This window comes from Nelumbo nucifera, chromosome 3 (genome assembly GCF_055504915.1).
Source record: "Nelumbo nucifera cultivar China Antique chromosome 3, China Antique-T2T, whole genome shotgun sequence".
Taxonomy (NCBI): Eukaryota; Viridiplantae; Streptophyta; class Magnoliopsida; order Proteales; family Nelumbonaceae; genus Nelumbo; species Nelumbo nucifera.
Genome location: NC_142651.1, coordinates 37,878,455 through 37,892,900, shown reverse-complemented (window position 1 = coordinate 37,892,900; position 14,446 = coordinate 37,878,455). Strand labels below are relative to the sequence as shown.

The 14,446-nt window shown below is 36.3% G+C and overlaps 1 protein-coding gene across 12 annotated transcripts in view; it reads right to left on the bottom strand.

The window, feature by feature from the left end:
• EMB2191 (Cytidine/deoxycytidylate deaminase family protein) overlaps positions 1-14,446 on the bottom strand; it is a 66,233-nt gene that overhangs the window by 37,983 nt on the left and 13,804 nt on the right. For 7 of the 12 annotated variants that reach the window (XR_016084017.1, XM_010253952.3, XM_088901059.1 and 4 more), the window contains one exon: positions 3,792-3,886. Coding sequence is in view for 11 of the 12 variants with exons in the window: in XM_010253952.3 (XP_010252254.1) it covers positions 3,792-3,857 (66 nt within the window). In the remaining variant the exon portion in view is untranslated. Of the gene's footprint in view, positions 1-3,791; positions 3,887-6,115; positions 8,504-10,746; positions 11,183-14,446 lie in introns of those variants that run through there. The other 5 variants (XM_010253977.3, XM_088901065.1, XM_088901064.1 and 2 more) reach the window with 5 other exon arrangements.

Sequence of the window (14,446 nt, the reverse complement as noted above, 5' to 3'; positions counted from 1 at the left end):
AATTAGTTGAAAGATAACTCTGGATTAACAATTTAATGAACGAACTCTGATTATTATTTGACCAAAAAATTAAGCAAAACCAGCAATGACCTGACACTTTGACCCATCTGAATGTTGACAGCTTTGAATCTTTTAGCCTTGATATCTTAAAGAAACATGTTCCATTAAGATACTACCCATATAAATCCCAAATATTAGTTGCTCAAGGTTTTTTCATTGATAACTATGAGGCATCCCTCACCCTACAGTTAGGTTCTTATTCTTACAACAAATTGCTCCAGAACATTTTGCCCTGCTCACCCCTTGTCTAGCCGTGTTGCATCAGCTAGCACATTTGCTGATCTAAGTCCATGTTACTTCAGCAGGTTCAGAGCTCCTTCAAGTAATAACAATAATGCCAGGGGCTTGTTCATTTTATTGCAGTCATTGCACCACCACATCTGAGTCCCCCTCCACTACAATATCCCTCAAATAGACCTCGCCATTCTTAGGCCATGCGAATGCTAACAGCCAGGTTTTAAAATTTTGCAACAATATGTATATTTCCATCAAGGGCCCAATATGTTGAACGCATAGAAACTCAGGGTTTCATTCCCTTTGTCTGTATTGGGCCAATATGGGCCCATATCAAGTTGTTTCGGGTTGGCCAATACAGACCAAATCTCTGAGTGTCTTGGCCATAGACCTGCTCACGGGCTACACTTTGCTATTTATTAACAGAATACATTCAGGCCCGACCATCCTATATCTTGAGCCCGAGCTGGCCCTTCTATAAAGCCTGAAGCCCAGCCTATAAATTGGGAAAAAATATTTTTTTTTTGTTTTTTTACTCAATAAAAAAAACTGATTTATTTATATTAAATGACCTTAGAACCCAAAAATCTCTCACTATGGCTTGAGAAAATAGAAGAGGAACAAAGAAAAATATAAATATATTTTTTATTATATAAAATATTATTGGGCTCAGGCTCGGGCAAGGCTTTTTTGAGAAAGCTAGAGTCTAGCCCAAAAAAAGTTGGGTCTGGTATTTTGGCCCTGAGCCCAAGCCTATGAGCCTAAAATAATGTCCAAGCCCGAAAATGAACAAGTCTAATAGGCCGCCAATAGATTCCAATTTTTATTATTATAACCAAACTCCCTCTCTCTTTAATAACTACAATATTTAAGACAACTTTTCAAATTCAAATTTGTCAAATTCCTAATCTTTCTCTCATTTCCTAAATAACCCCTATAATTACCCCTTTCTCTCCTAATAACTCCTATAATTAACTCAACTTTTCAAATTCAAATTTGTCTATCTCACTTTTAACTAACTCCTACATTTAGGACAATATTCAAATTTGAATTTGATGTGTCATTAAACTAGCTATAAATATAAAACCACAAGTAGGAAGTAAGAAGATTTGAACACTGGTCATTAGTTTGTAATGACCATAAGCCCACCACTATGCCATACTCAAAATGTTTGTTATAACCATATGCATTTTGATTCTTAACTAAACTTTCTCTTCTTAGGGATGTTTGTCAATAAATGCAAACATTGACTATTACAATATATACTAATAAATATTAACACAAATTATATTGGTTTTCTAAAAATTAAGGTATATACCATTATACATACACATTTTAGTTCTTCCATCAATTTTCAATGGAACCATTTGTGCCCCGCTAATTTCACACTTTACATAAACCATTAAAGTATGGTTTTTTATGTTCAAATAACTTATGTATAGTCATATGAAACTTATATTTGTTGTTACTTATAAATTTTCATGATTTATTTGAGTTTCCTAGCATATTCATGCGTATCTTGATTTTCCATCTGTATCGATGTCTATCCAAATCATATCCCAACATATCTCTTAAAATTGCATTTCCAATACTTTGTACCTTGACAGGAACCTTTGCAATGTCTCCAACATAGTCTTCCATCCACTCTTCTTACCCTCAGGTATGCATATCATCTGCTTTCCGCCATTGCAAATAACTTGGTTAGTATTAGAAACCACCCATTTTGATTCTTCCTCATCTCTACAACATACTCCTTCCCTTCCATTTTCAAATTATTCCCCCATTTGAATCTGTTAATAGTGTAGCCGGCAACATCCAAAACACCCTTAAACCAAATTATCAGATCCCCAACCAACAGCAAGGTCGCTTTTTGTCTTCTCTTTCCTTAAGTGTCACCACTCCCCTAGTTTTGATCTCCTTGAGCAACATCTTCTTCACTTGTATTGCAACCTCCTTCCATTTTCCAGCTTTCTCGAACCTTCTCTCCATCTTCTCATCTACAAAGTTCTAAATAACTGCTTCTCTTCTACCAATTTATTTAGCAAAGAACAAAACCATCTCCTCCACAAAGTTCCAGGTAACTGCTTAACTTCAACCAGCTTTCTCAAACCTTCAACAATCCATATTTGGTCTACCATTTTTTAGGGACATCACCATTTTCTATAATTTTTCTTCCTCCAATATTTTACCCCCAGCCTGGAAAGTCCCCTGTTTGGACTGCTTGCTTACTGTCCAGGACTTTTCTAAGTGTGGTAGGCTGTTTTGGGATGTGAAGGTCAAGTTCCTTTGTTGGTTGAAGAGCTTTGTTATCACCACTTGATGTTTTCCTCGTCTTTTGGGCATATGTTTGATTGGTACAGCTTGCCTTTAGTCTTTGTTTAAACTGTTAGTATGGTTTGAGGCAATATATCAGATGGTGATACCACTAAAGAGGTTCCAAAGAGTGTAAACACTCTTTTCTCTACTCTTGAAAACATCAGGTTGCAAATAGTGAGTGTGAAACTTGATTGGATAAACTCCATGCAGTTTTCCCCATTAGATCATTTTACAATGTAGACCAAAAAAGTTGTCCTCTATTAACCCCTTGTTTTGCTAGATGATCAGGCAAAGTATTTGGCTATCGCTGTACCAGTTGTATAGTAATTTGCATATTCCTTGTGAACCACTTGAATCGCTTTATCTCATTCTTGTAGACCCAAAGTACATCATCCTTCTTCAGCAATCAGCTTTTAGGACTCCTTCAACTTCCAATTGAAAACTGCCAAAGCTGTATAGAATGCTGTTACAGAAATCCTCCAGATTAGTGTTCTGCCATCTTTTCATGTTATAGGGATTTTGTCTTGTAGAGAAGAGCAGCAGTGGGACTGACTCACATTCCCATAGTGTGGGAAGGCTTAAGGTGCCTTTCTTCATTCTACTTTCTTTTATTCTTTGATTCTCTTAGAAAAATGATTAGTTACCAATCCAAAAAAAGGACACTTGTAGAACTTGGGGGATTCCGCAAGGTGTAGACTGGGAATGAAAAAATGGTCAATCCAGAGTCCCCTGTCAAGTGAATGTTTTTCATTAACCACAAGATTCATCCACAATACTGGCCCAAAAAGTTATACATCATCGCAAAATGATAGTTGCCATATAATTAATATAATATCAACAGCCATTGAGACAGATGGTAGTGATCTTTTTAAAGAGGAAAAATAGACTTTCTAGCTCTGTTTTGATGCTTTATCAGTGATTGTTTGTTCTGATGTTAAACTGCAGAGTGTGAATGTGTGATGCTGCTATGTTTATGTGCAAGCTGTGATGCTTCATATGTGACCAATATGATGCTAAGAAACAATATTGTTATGCATCTTTTACGCATTTATTTCTTATACTCTGCAACTAAATTTCTCTACATCACCATCATTGCTTAATGGTAAATCCTTAGCAACAATAGAAGAAATGACAACCCATTTAGTAGTTAAGCTTATATTCCAAAATATTTTACATATTACCTGCTGTATTGCAAGCTCCATAAATGCAAGAGTGGCTGATGAGTCTTTTCCATTCACTGATGCCATCTCATGTAAAAAGAGAGTTTTCTTCTATTCTACATTTGGGAAAAACAATAGACATAAGTGAACATACATACATACATACATATATATATTTTCCCCACATAATGTTTTTCCAAGATTAACAATAAGTATCACTGATTTAATATGCTTAGAGTTTAACAAACATAAAGAAGGAACAAGCACAGTATGTATGGTTCAAATTGTTGGCAAATTTCCTAATGTTTCCATGACATAAGTGAGCGTCAGAAAACAAATCACTTGGGCTGATATAGAGTCACCACCCATCAATCAAAGAAAATGGAGGTGATGGGTCCTTCAAAAATTGGGCATGAAATCATTTTCATCCAATAGTGACTCCAAACCTAGAGCACCAGTCAAACCAGTCCAAATAAGACTCTGATGGGGAGAGGGAAGGGGTTAAGCACCCCTTTCCTGTTTCAGTAGGTGGGGCCAAGCATATGGGGGAACCCAAAGCAATTACAAGCAAACTAAGGAAAATCACCAATTATTGCAAGAACAAGGATTATACGATCATGCATGAAAAAGCATTTTGCAAGTAACATAATGAATTATTCACACCAATTAGCAGTCATAAGCATTACCGGGAATGAAGACTACCTTCATATCTGAAATGAAATTTCCCAAAAAAAAGTACCATTCCATAACATGCAATGATCTTTCGATATCAAGAGATTAAATCGTTAACATAAAAGAAAGATATGTAATCCAATAACATAAGGGCAGAAACAATCACAGACCTGAAACAATAACTACCATGCAAGATTAAAAAAGAGAGAGAGAGAGAGAGAGATTACTCCAATTAACTAAAAAGACAAATGCTATAAAGGTGGATTGGGTGAAAATTGAAGAATATTTTGAAATGATAATTATGAGAGGCATGGAAAGACTCAACAGCACACTGTCACCTCTCTAAAAAGTAGAAAAGCATTTATGATTCTTTTAAGATTTCAGAAACAAATAATATCTTTTTAACTTTTCATATTTCAGATTTCACATTTATCTTCTCCTACCTCCAACGGTTCTCCGCACTCCAACGGCCCTCTGCAACTCATAGGATCTTAGATAAAAATCTCATCCCATTTTTTTCTCTTTCAATCAAATACGACCCCAAAAATCTCACCATTCTCTCGTTTTTTCTCTTTTTCTCTCTGCGTCTGTCCTCAAAATATTTCAGCCATCTACAAAATTTATTGTTTTTGTTAGTTACTCAAAACCTACCTTAAGAAATCCAGGTAAAATATTGTGTTTTCTTTAATATATATTGTATTGATTAGCTTTTTTCCTCTTTCAATCATTTTCTTCTTTGTTAAACCATACGGTTTTAGGGTCCAATTGGTTTGCAGTCAGAATCAGAATCAAAATCCTATGGAATTGGAATCGGAATGGCCTATTCCCATAGTCTGTTTGATTCAGACAACAATGGGAATGGGAATTGGAATTAGCATAGGATTTCATTCCCAAGGGAGGGGCAGGGAATGGTTCAGACAACAATGGGAATGGGAATTGGAATTAGCATAGGATTTCATTCCCAAGGGAGGGGCAGGGAATGGCCATTCCCTCAAATGGGGGAATGACATTCCAGCAAGAATGGGAATGGGATTCTGATTCCGCCCAACCAAACAGTTGGAATCGGAATAGCCCATTCCTATTCTGATTCCAGACCCCTATTCCTGCAAACCAAACAGGGCCTTAGTGTTTTCTCCTCTGCTGAAAACCCAGATCGCAAGTCCTGGCTTTTGGACTTTTTTATGTTTTGTGGTTGTGCTTAAGCCTTAATGGCTAGACTTTTTATGTTAGAATGTTACAGGTGTTTATATTTTATTTTCCGATTATAAACTCCAAATCCATGTCAATATTGGAAGATTTGCAAGATAATAATGCCAACATTAGCACAACAAAGATGTTTGATGGGGATTTGGAATTTATTGTTAAGTTTTAAAGGAACATGGTTCAGATATTCCATCAAATACTTCAATCAATTTGTCCCTCCATCTATGGGCACGAGCTTGTTTTTTAGAGAAAAGCAGTTTCAACATTCAATTTAATCTATGCTTCTGTTTGAAGGGTTAGGATCCATCACATGGATGTCCAAACCATACTAGATGGTTGGGCGAAATTTCAAAATTTCCTAATCCTTCTAGGACTCGAATTCCCTATGTTTTGAAAAACTGCGTTTTTCCGAAACGGTCTTGCATTGAACTAGACCATATTTGAAACCAAATAAAAAGGGAGATGTATACCTGATACAGATACCACAAATGCAGATCCCAAGGTGGAAGTTCACGCCCAAATCAGTCCTAAAACTAGCCTCCACTGAAGATGGCACAGTATGTACCTAAAGCCGGTTCAGCATCACAGTTTTCTGCAAAACTGAGATCCAACTGCTTGGATCGAACTAAGGATGATAAGCGTGATATTCCCTGAATTTTTCTTGCAAAAATCAGGGGAAAACAAACCTAAATCAGTCCCAGATAGCTGATGTCGGACTGGGAAAAAACTAGGAGATAAAATGGTGCAAAGAGAACCATAAACTACAAAAATATGTTGTTTTGGACTGGTCCGCCCCCTCCTCTTTTATAATATCTTATGGAGTTATCTCCTAATCTAATTAGAAGATTATCCATATCCAAATCTGATCTGGACCCTAATTAAAGATAAGGTTTATCTTCTTATAAGATAGGCTTATCTTCTTATAAGATAAGGCGAGAGTAATGAACAAAGAGAAAAAGAGAGAGTGAAGAGAGCAAAGAGAATAGGGAAGAGATTGAGAGATTGGAAGGGTAGAGGAGAAGAGGGTTTTATTCATTCCGTTCCAGCCATTGAATGCATCATCTATTTCTACTATCACCACCGGTGATATCCCACCACCAACAAGATGTAAGATATATCTTTTTTTCTCTTTTCAATTCACGATTAGAATAAGCTGAAGTGCTCAAGCTCCTAATTATGCTAAAAATTTCTAATTGTTTCTTGATAAGGCCATTTTGTTGGTTTCACTAGTTTTGGCACTTTGCTCTTTCCCCGTTCTGAAGTTAGAGTATCTGCATCTCCTCTAGTCCAGGGGAAGTAGCCGAAGCTCCTCTAGTTTTGTCCAATTGGTCAGTCGAGTAAGAGCATGGAGTCCTGATAGAAAAGGGGTGGGGATGTACCTCCTCACCCTTGTGCTCAGGTTCCTGGGACTAGATGAGTGTGTAGGTCGTCCCCCTGCTTCCTAATTTGATTTTGTTTGGCTTCAAGTAGGGAATTGACATTCACTCCGACGAGAGAGGGGTGCCTAATCCCTTCCCTCTCTCTCTCAACTTACCTAGACAAGTCTTGTCTAGGCTGAGGAGCATGGAGTCATCTTACAAATTCAAGTCTGGGAGACCCAACACTCCCTGTTTCGTTTTTTCTAATGGATGGCAATTCTATTTGCTCGGTTATGAAGTGAATGGTCGATCTGAAGTTCTTTTTTTTTTTTTTGAAGCCTAATAAGGCAATTTTTTTTATCAGCAAGAAATTTTATTAATAAAGTAGCAAAGGTTACAATCAGTTACAAAAGTTATAGGTAGTAGAAAAGCATTAACCTAATCTGCACCCACAAACAATCAGTTACAGTTCTGCCCAGTACAATGTAGATCTATTTGCCCCTTGTTTTGCTAGGGTATCCGCCACCCCATTTGCGCTCCGTTTGACCCAACCAAACTGAGAGTTGATCTTCCTTGTAAGCATGTCAATTTCTCTAAAGATAAATTTGAGCTTCCAAGGTACTGAGGTGATGTTTTTAAACCAAGAAATGACCAATAGTGAGTCTCCATCTATTTCTAAGTTTGTTGTTCCTATCTACTCATCCATCTTTAGACCTAGAAGTAGGGCTAGAGATTCAGCCTGTATTGAGTCACCAATACCTATTGGTCCTGAGAAGAGTGCCACCACCACACCCTGATGATTTCTAATCACACCCCCTATGCCTGCCCTTCCTGGGTTACCAAAAGAACTCCCATCAAAATTTAGTTTTAGTTTGTTCAGTGCCAGGCTTTCATTCCTCACTCACAATTACTTTGGGTGCATCTGTTAGTGCTACTTCAGCCCAACTTCTTAAAATCTTATTCATGGAGAAATTTTTTAATAGCTCCAAGGTCTTCACTCAATGTACAGTTCTGATTTTTATGGCTTCATCACTTCCTCCTTTGATTTACTTTTTTCAAAGAAAATTCTTAGGTTTCTTTCCTCCCATATAGTCCATACTGTAGCTGCTCTTGCTGCCTTCCATAAGCATTTTCCTCTTTTCTTATGTTGTCTCAGGAAGGAGGGGCTGAAAAGACTTACCACATCCTGTGGGGGAGCCCATCTGCATCCAAAGAGAGAACAAACAACATTCCAAATACCAGAAACAAAGGAGCAAGATAAAAGTAAATGGGGTAGGGTTTCACCACAATCCAAACAAAGGACACACACATGAGAGAGGCATTTATTTGGCTTCCTTTTTTGTAGCACATCACAAGTGTCTACCTTCCCTAAGAACACTTCCCAACAAAAAGTTTGTACTTTTGGAGGAATCGGTTTACACCATATTTCTTTCACAGGGGAAGTTCACCACCCTTGGGTCAGAGTGAGTGAGCAAACCAAAGAAAGATGCACAAGAAAATAAACCATCATGAGTTGGGGTACAAACTCTACTATCAGCTATAGATTGGTCTAAATAGACCCTCTCAAGTGTTGAGATTAAAAGCACTAGAGACTCACATTCATTTTCCCTCAATCCTCTTCTGAACCCAAAATCCCAAGAGAAACAAAAGTCTGAGAGCAAACCAAACCTAGCAACAGGTTTGTTTTTAAGGTTTGATAAAGAGTAAAGATCCGGGAATTTAACCATAAGAGGCATATCCCCAACCCAAAGGTCTTCCCAGAATATAACTTTATTGCCACATCCAACATCAAATCTGATAAATTGAAGAAAGGTTGGTAATGCCTCATAGATTGCCTTCCAAGGAGAGTTTGGAGCTGCATTGGAGGCTAGTTTTGCATCCCATCCGTTAACTACTTCATCATGAATGCTTTTAATGACCCTGTGCCACAGCCTATTCTTCACAAGGGAATCTCCACAGCTATTTCCCTAGAAGGGCCTTAATTTTCTTTAATAAGTTCCCTATACCTAGGCCACCATGCTCCTTAGGGTAACAAACTTGCTCCCACTTCACCAAATGATCCTTCTTTTCATCGCCAGGTTCCCACAAAAAATCCCTCATAATCTTCTCCAATTTCCTAGCTATTTTCACCGGGATCTTAAAGGTGGAGAGGAAATAAGTGGGTGGGTTTGCTAGGGTAGATTTTATCAAGGTGATTCTTCCCCCCAAGGAAATATAATTCCTCTTCCACATTGCCAACTTCTTTGTGAATCTCTCTAACACTGGCTTCCAGAAGCTTTCAGCTTTCGGATCCCCCCAAGGGCATACCTAAGTATTCTAGAGGCCAGCTTTTCACTTCACAGCCTAGCAAATTTGCCGATGCTTGGATGTCCCCCTCCCCCATGTTTATTCCAGCTACACAACATTTTCCCCAATTCACTTTCAGTTTGGAGGCCTTTTGAAACTTATCCACCAATCTTTTCAGGTTCCTTACACTGGATTCATCCAAACTTTCACAAAAAATGATTATATCATCAACAAATTGCAAGTGAGACACCACCACTTCTGATCTACCCATCCTCCAACCTTTAAACTAGTTATCTTGGTCAGCCTTGGTGATTTGTCTACGCAAGACCTCAACCACAGAAGTGAATAAGAATGGGGATAAAGGATCACCCTGTCTGAGTCCTCTTTTAGCCTGGAAGAAATCCTTTGCTACCCCATTCATCAGAATAGAAAAATGTGCCAAGCTAAAACATTCTTTAATCCACATCCTCCATCTTTCACCTAAAACCATTTTTTCCATTAGATTCAACAGGAAGGACCAATCCACCATATCATACCATTCAAACAAATGCTCACAATACAACCCTAAAGTAACAAACAGCAAATAAGTCATCAATACAAAGTGACTAGAAAACAATAAGAAAAACCCATCACTAAGTAGTAGAAAAAATGCTGAAGAAGTAGATATCAAGCATCGGGAGAGAAAACTCATGAACCCTTTGCGCACGATGTCAACAACTGGAGAACGCCAAATAAAAGAGGGCATCTGCCTCCAACAGAGAAAGTTGAAATGAGAAAGTCTCCCACAAGAATGGAAATTAACTACCAATCCCCATAAATCAAGATTAAAAGGAGTAGGATTTCCAAAACCATCCCAACTATGGCAATATAAAGATAATAATAGAAATGGCGTAGTTTTAGGAGAGGCCAAGGGTTTCTCCATGAGACAGTGTATGAAACATACTAATAAAAACCCCTATAAGTTTCCTATAAAACATCCATAACAAAACACCCCAATCAATCATCAAGTCATCCCATTACAAAGCTTCCACACCCAAACATAAGGCATAGCATAGGGAAGCACAAAACAAGACAACGTAATGATAATCCACTATAAAGAGCTTTCCTTAAAAGGCACCCATATTGAAACGGTTGACCGCCCAAAATGGATGTCACTTCCACAATTTGTATAGTGAATCCCATAACGTCCATTTTGGATCCAGAAAATTCGCCCTCAACCACGTTGCCAACAAACGAGACAACTGAATGCATTGGTTCGTCAGAAAAACAATGAATTACAGCACTGAAACCCACACCATGAAGCCCACAACAATATGAATTCTTAGGCGAGTACCAAGACCAGAGGGCATTAAAAATCTAGCGGCACATCCAAACCCTATAGCGGGTGTCCCATGACCAGAATGGGTATCTGGAACACATGCAACATAGAAATCAATTCAGACGAGAAAGGTACTCACACTAAGCCCCTTAATGCCCGATCTGAGTTGAAATCTCAACACTATATTCATAGCCTTCTTCATTCCAATCCCCTATTGAATCCAATCTACATAGTAGGATCTCGGAAAATAACAGCACCAACAGTCAAGTAACAGTCCTGTTCCACCCTCTAAACCAAAGGAAAGATACAAAGGCTCAAATAATAGCCCTATGCCATCATCTCAACCAAAGGAGAGAGGCCAAAGATGAGTTAGCATAGGAAAAACAAAAAAAAAAGAAAGAAACTAGGAAGGGGAAAAAATAAAACTCACACAATGGCGAGAGAGAAACTCTCCCATTAGAGGTGAGAGGGGGTCGATCCGATGTTCACAACTGCCATTTTAAAGTGTTAGATGATGCTTACTTTATTGCATTAGTGACTGTATCATGTAATCCTTTTTGTTCTAGTGAATGATTGGTAGCCTATTGAGTAGTTCTTCCTATATATTAGTAAATAGTCTTTTTCTTTTTTATATGCATGCCTCTCATAATTATCGTTTCAAAATATTCTTCAGTTTTCACCCAATCCTCCTTCATAGCATTTGTCTTTTTAGTTAATTTGAATAATCTCTATCACTTTTTTTTTATCCTCAATGGTAGTTATTGTTTCAGGTCTTTGATTATTTCTGCCCTTATGTTATTGGATAACATTACTTTCTTTTATGTTAGCGATTTAATCTCTTGATATCGAAAGATCATCGTTGCATGTTGTGGAATGGTACTTTTTTTGTGAAATTTCATTTCAGATATGAAGGTAGTCTTCATTCCTGATAATGCTTATGACTGCTAATTGGTGTGAATAATTCATTATGTTACTTGCAAAATGCTTGTTCATGCATGATCGTATAATCCTTGTTCTTGCAATAATTGGTGTTTTTCCTTAGTTTGCTTGTAATTGCTTTGGGTTCCCCCACATGCTTGGCCCCACCTACTAAAACAGGAAAGGGGTGTTTAACCCCTTCACTCTCCCCATCTGAGTCTTACTTGGACTGGTTCAACCGGTGCTCTAGGTTTGGAGTCACTATTGGACGAAAATGATTTCATGCCCAATTTTTGAAGGGCCCATCACCTCCATTTTCTTTGATTGATGGGTGGTGACTCTGTATCAGCCCAAGTGACTTGTTATCTGACGCTCACTTTTGTCATGGAAACATTAGGAAATATGCCAATAATTATATATATATATATATATATATATATATATATATATATATATATATATTCACTTATGTCTATTGTTTTTCCACATGTTGAATACAAGAAAACTCTCTTTCTACAGGAGATCGCATCGGTGAATGGAAAAGACTAATCAACCACTCTTTTGCCCCTAGAATAAACTATTTGGTAATTTTGAATTCATTTAGCACTGTTTCATACATTATCATTCAAAAAATCATTAACCAAAAGAAAATATTAAAATCATTGAAATAAAATTATAACAAAATAAATAATTAAAAATACATTACTAAAAACTAAAATAATATTGAAAATAGGAATAAATTCCATCAAGCAATGAAAAATATTTAATAATTCTAAAAATAATATTTAAAAGGTAATACAGTATATAATAATTAATAAATAATAAATTATTTACTAATTAATATGAATAAAAAAATTAAAAAAATAAAGTTTTAAAAAATATTAAAAAATAATAATTTTAAAAACAAAAATAAATTAATAAATAATAAAAATATTAATAAATAACAAAATAATATACGAAAATTTAATAAAATGTTTAATAATTAATAAAAATAAAATATTTCATAATTAATACAAATAAATTTTTCAAAAAAACTAAAAATTAAAAATAAACTATTAAAAATAAAAATAATACTGAAATACTAATAAATTCCATGATGCAATGAAAATATTTAATAATTAGCAAAACAATATCTTAAAAAGTAATAAAATATTTAATAATTAATAAAAATAAGGTATTCAATAATTATAATTATATCTTAAAAATAATTATAATAAAATATTCAATATCTTAAAAATATAAAAAATTAAAATTTATAATTATATTCAAACGAATAAGTGCTTATTTTAAAGGACTTCCAAATAGACCTGTTCACAAGTTGGGTCTGGCTTATCTCTGCATTAACAAAATATGTTTAGGCCTAAGCCCGAGCCTGGCCCGACCATTGGGCCTAGGTCTTGAATCTGAGCCCGACCCATATATAAAGCCTGAAGCTCAGGCCCAACCCCTAGCCCAACCAGAAAATTGGAAAAGAGATTTTTTTTCTTTTTTTATTCAATAAAAAAAACCGTTTTTTGTTTATATTAAAAGACCTCAATACCTAAAAAAATAAAAAATAATGAAAGATTTCACTATTACTTGAAAAAAGAGAAGAATAATAAAGATAAAATATTATATATATAAATATTATTATTATAGAAAATATATTTTTATTATATAATACATTATCAAGTAGATCTCAGGCTTTTTTGAGAAAGTCTGAGCTCGTGGGCCGAAAATCCTATCCAACCCCAACTTAGATTAGGTCGAGCCGGGCCAACCTATCGGGCTACCCGGCCCATGAACAAGTCTACTTCCAAACATAGCCTAAGTTAGAAATTTTGAGGTTTTGAAGAATCCCAACTTTGGTGAGTAAGCTGGGCATTGAAACCTCACATGTGCGGGCCTAGGGTTGTAAGCAGATTGGATTCATCAAATTTGGAGTTTGATTTGAAATTGATTGGATATGTGACAAATACATTCAAATTCGCATTTGTTGAATTCTCCAGATTGTTGGATTAATCCAACTTCGATTAATGGTTAGGAACTTAGGGGCATTCTACAACGTGAATTGTTTTTGTTTCTGATTCCAAAATCTAATCAAAACTAGCTCTCGTTTGAAAATGGATTGTTTTGGGGGAAAAAAAACAATGAAAATATATTCTTAGTTGCGAATGTGTTTTTTGCTTTTTGATAGGGTATATAATTGTATTGGAATTAGCTGAACGTGATGGCTGTTTAGGAGGTCATGAAACCAAAGATAACACTCAATGCTAGTAATAAATTCATGGCTCCCAATGTGAGATGAGTGGGGCCCCATCTATTTTATTACTAGCGTGGAAAGTTATCATTGGTTTCACAACTTGGTGAATAGCTATTGTGTTTACCCAATCCTTTCTCATATAATTGGCCTATAAGCTTACCCAACCCCTTGAGCCAAAACCCAAAAATAAATTCTTATATTAACAAAAAAAAGTCCAATAAACAAAAGAGAAGACCTTTCCTCTGTATTTCTCCTAATTGGTGTATCCTCTGTAGAGCTCACAGTGAGGATTGTTACCACCTATTAATATCTTGTCCCTTTTCTACAGACCTTTGGGCTTGGCTACTTTCGTTGTTTAGGAGCAGTTGCAGTCTACTAGCAGAAGTTCACATGTTGTTCAACCATTCTACCTTTTACTGGCCTACAAAAATAGGGAGAATTATGTGGAGATGTGCTCGTGCTGCCTTGATTTGGACTCTTTGGGGTGAAAGGAATGCCAGAATTTTTCAAGAAAAGGAAAGGAGCAGTCAGGAATTGAAAGACTGTGTGTTAAATAGGGCAATACCTTGGCTGAAGACCTTGGAAATCTTTCATCAATTCTCCTTTAATGACCTTTGGAGAAATTGGTCAGCAGTAGCGAGGTGCTCATCCCTAAAGGACAAATCAATTACAAGCTGGT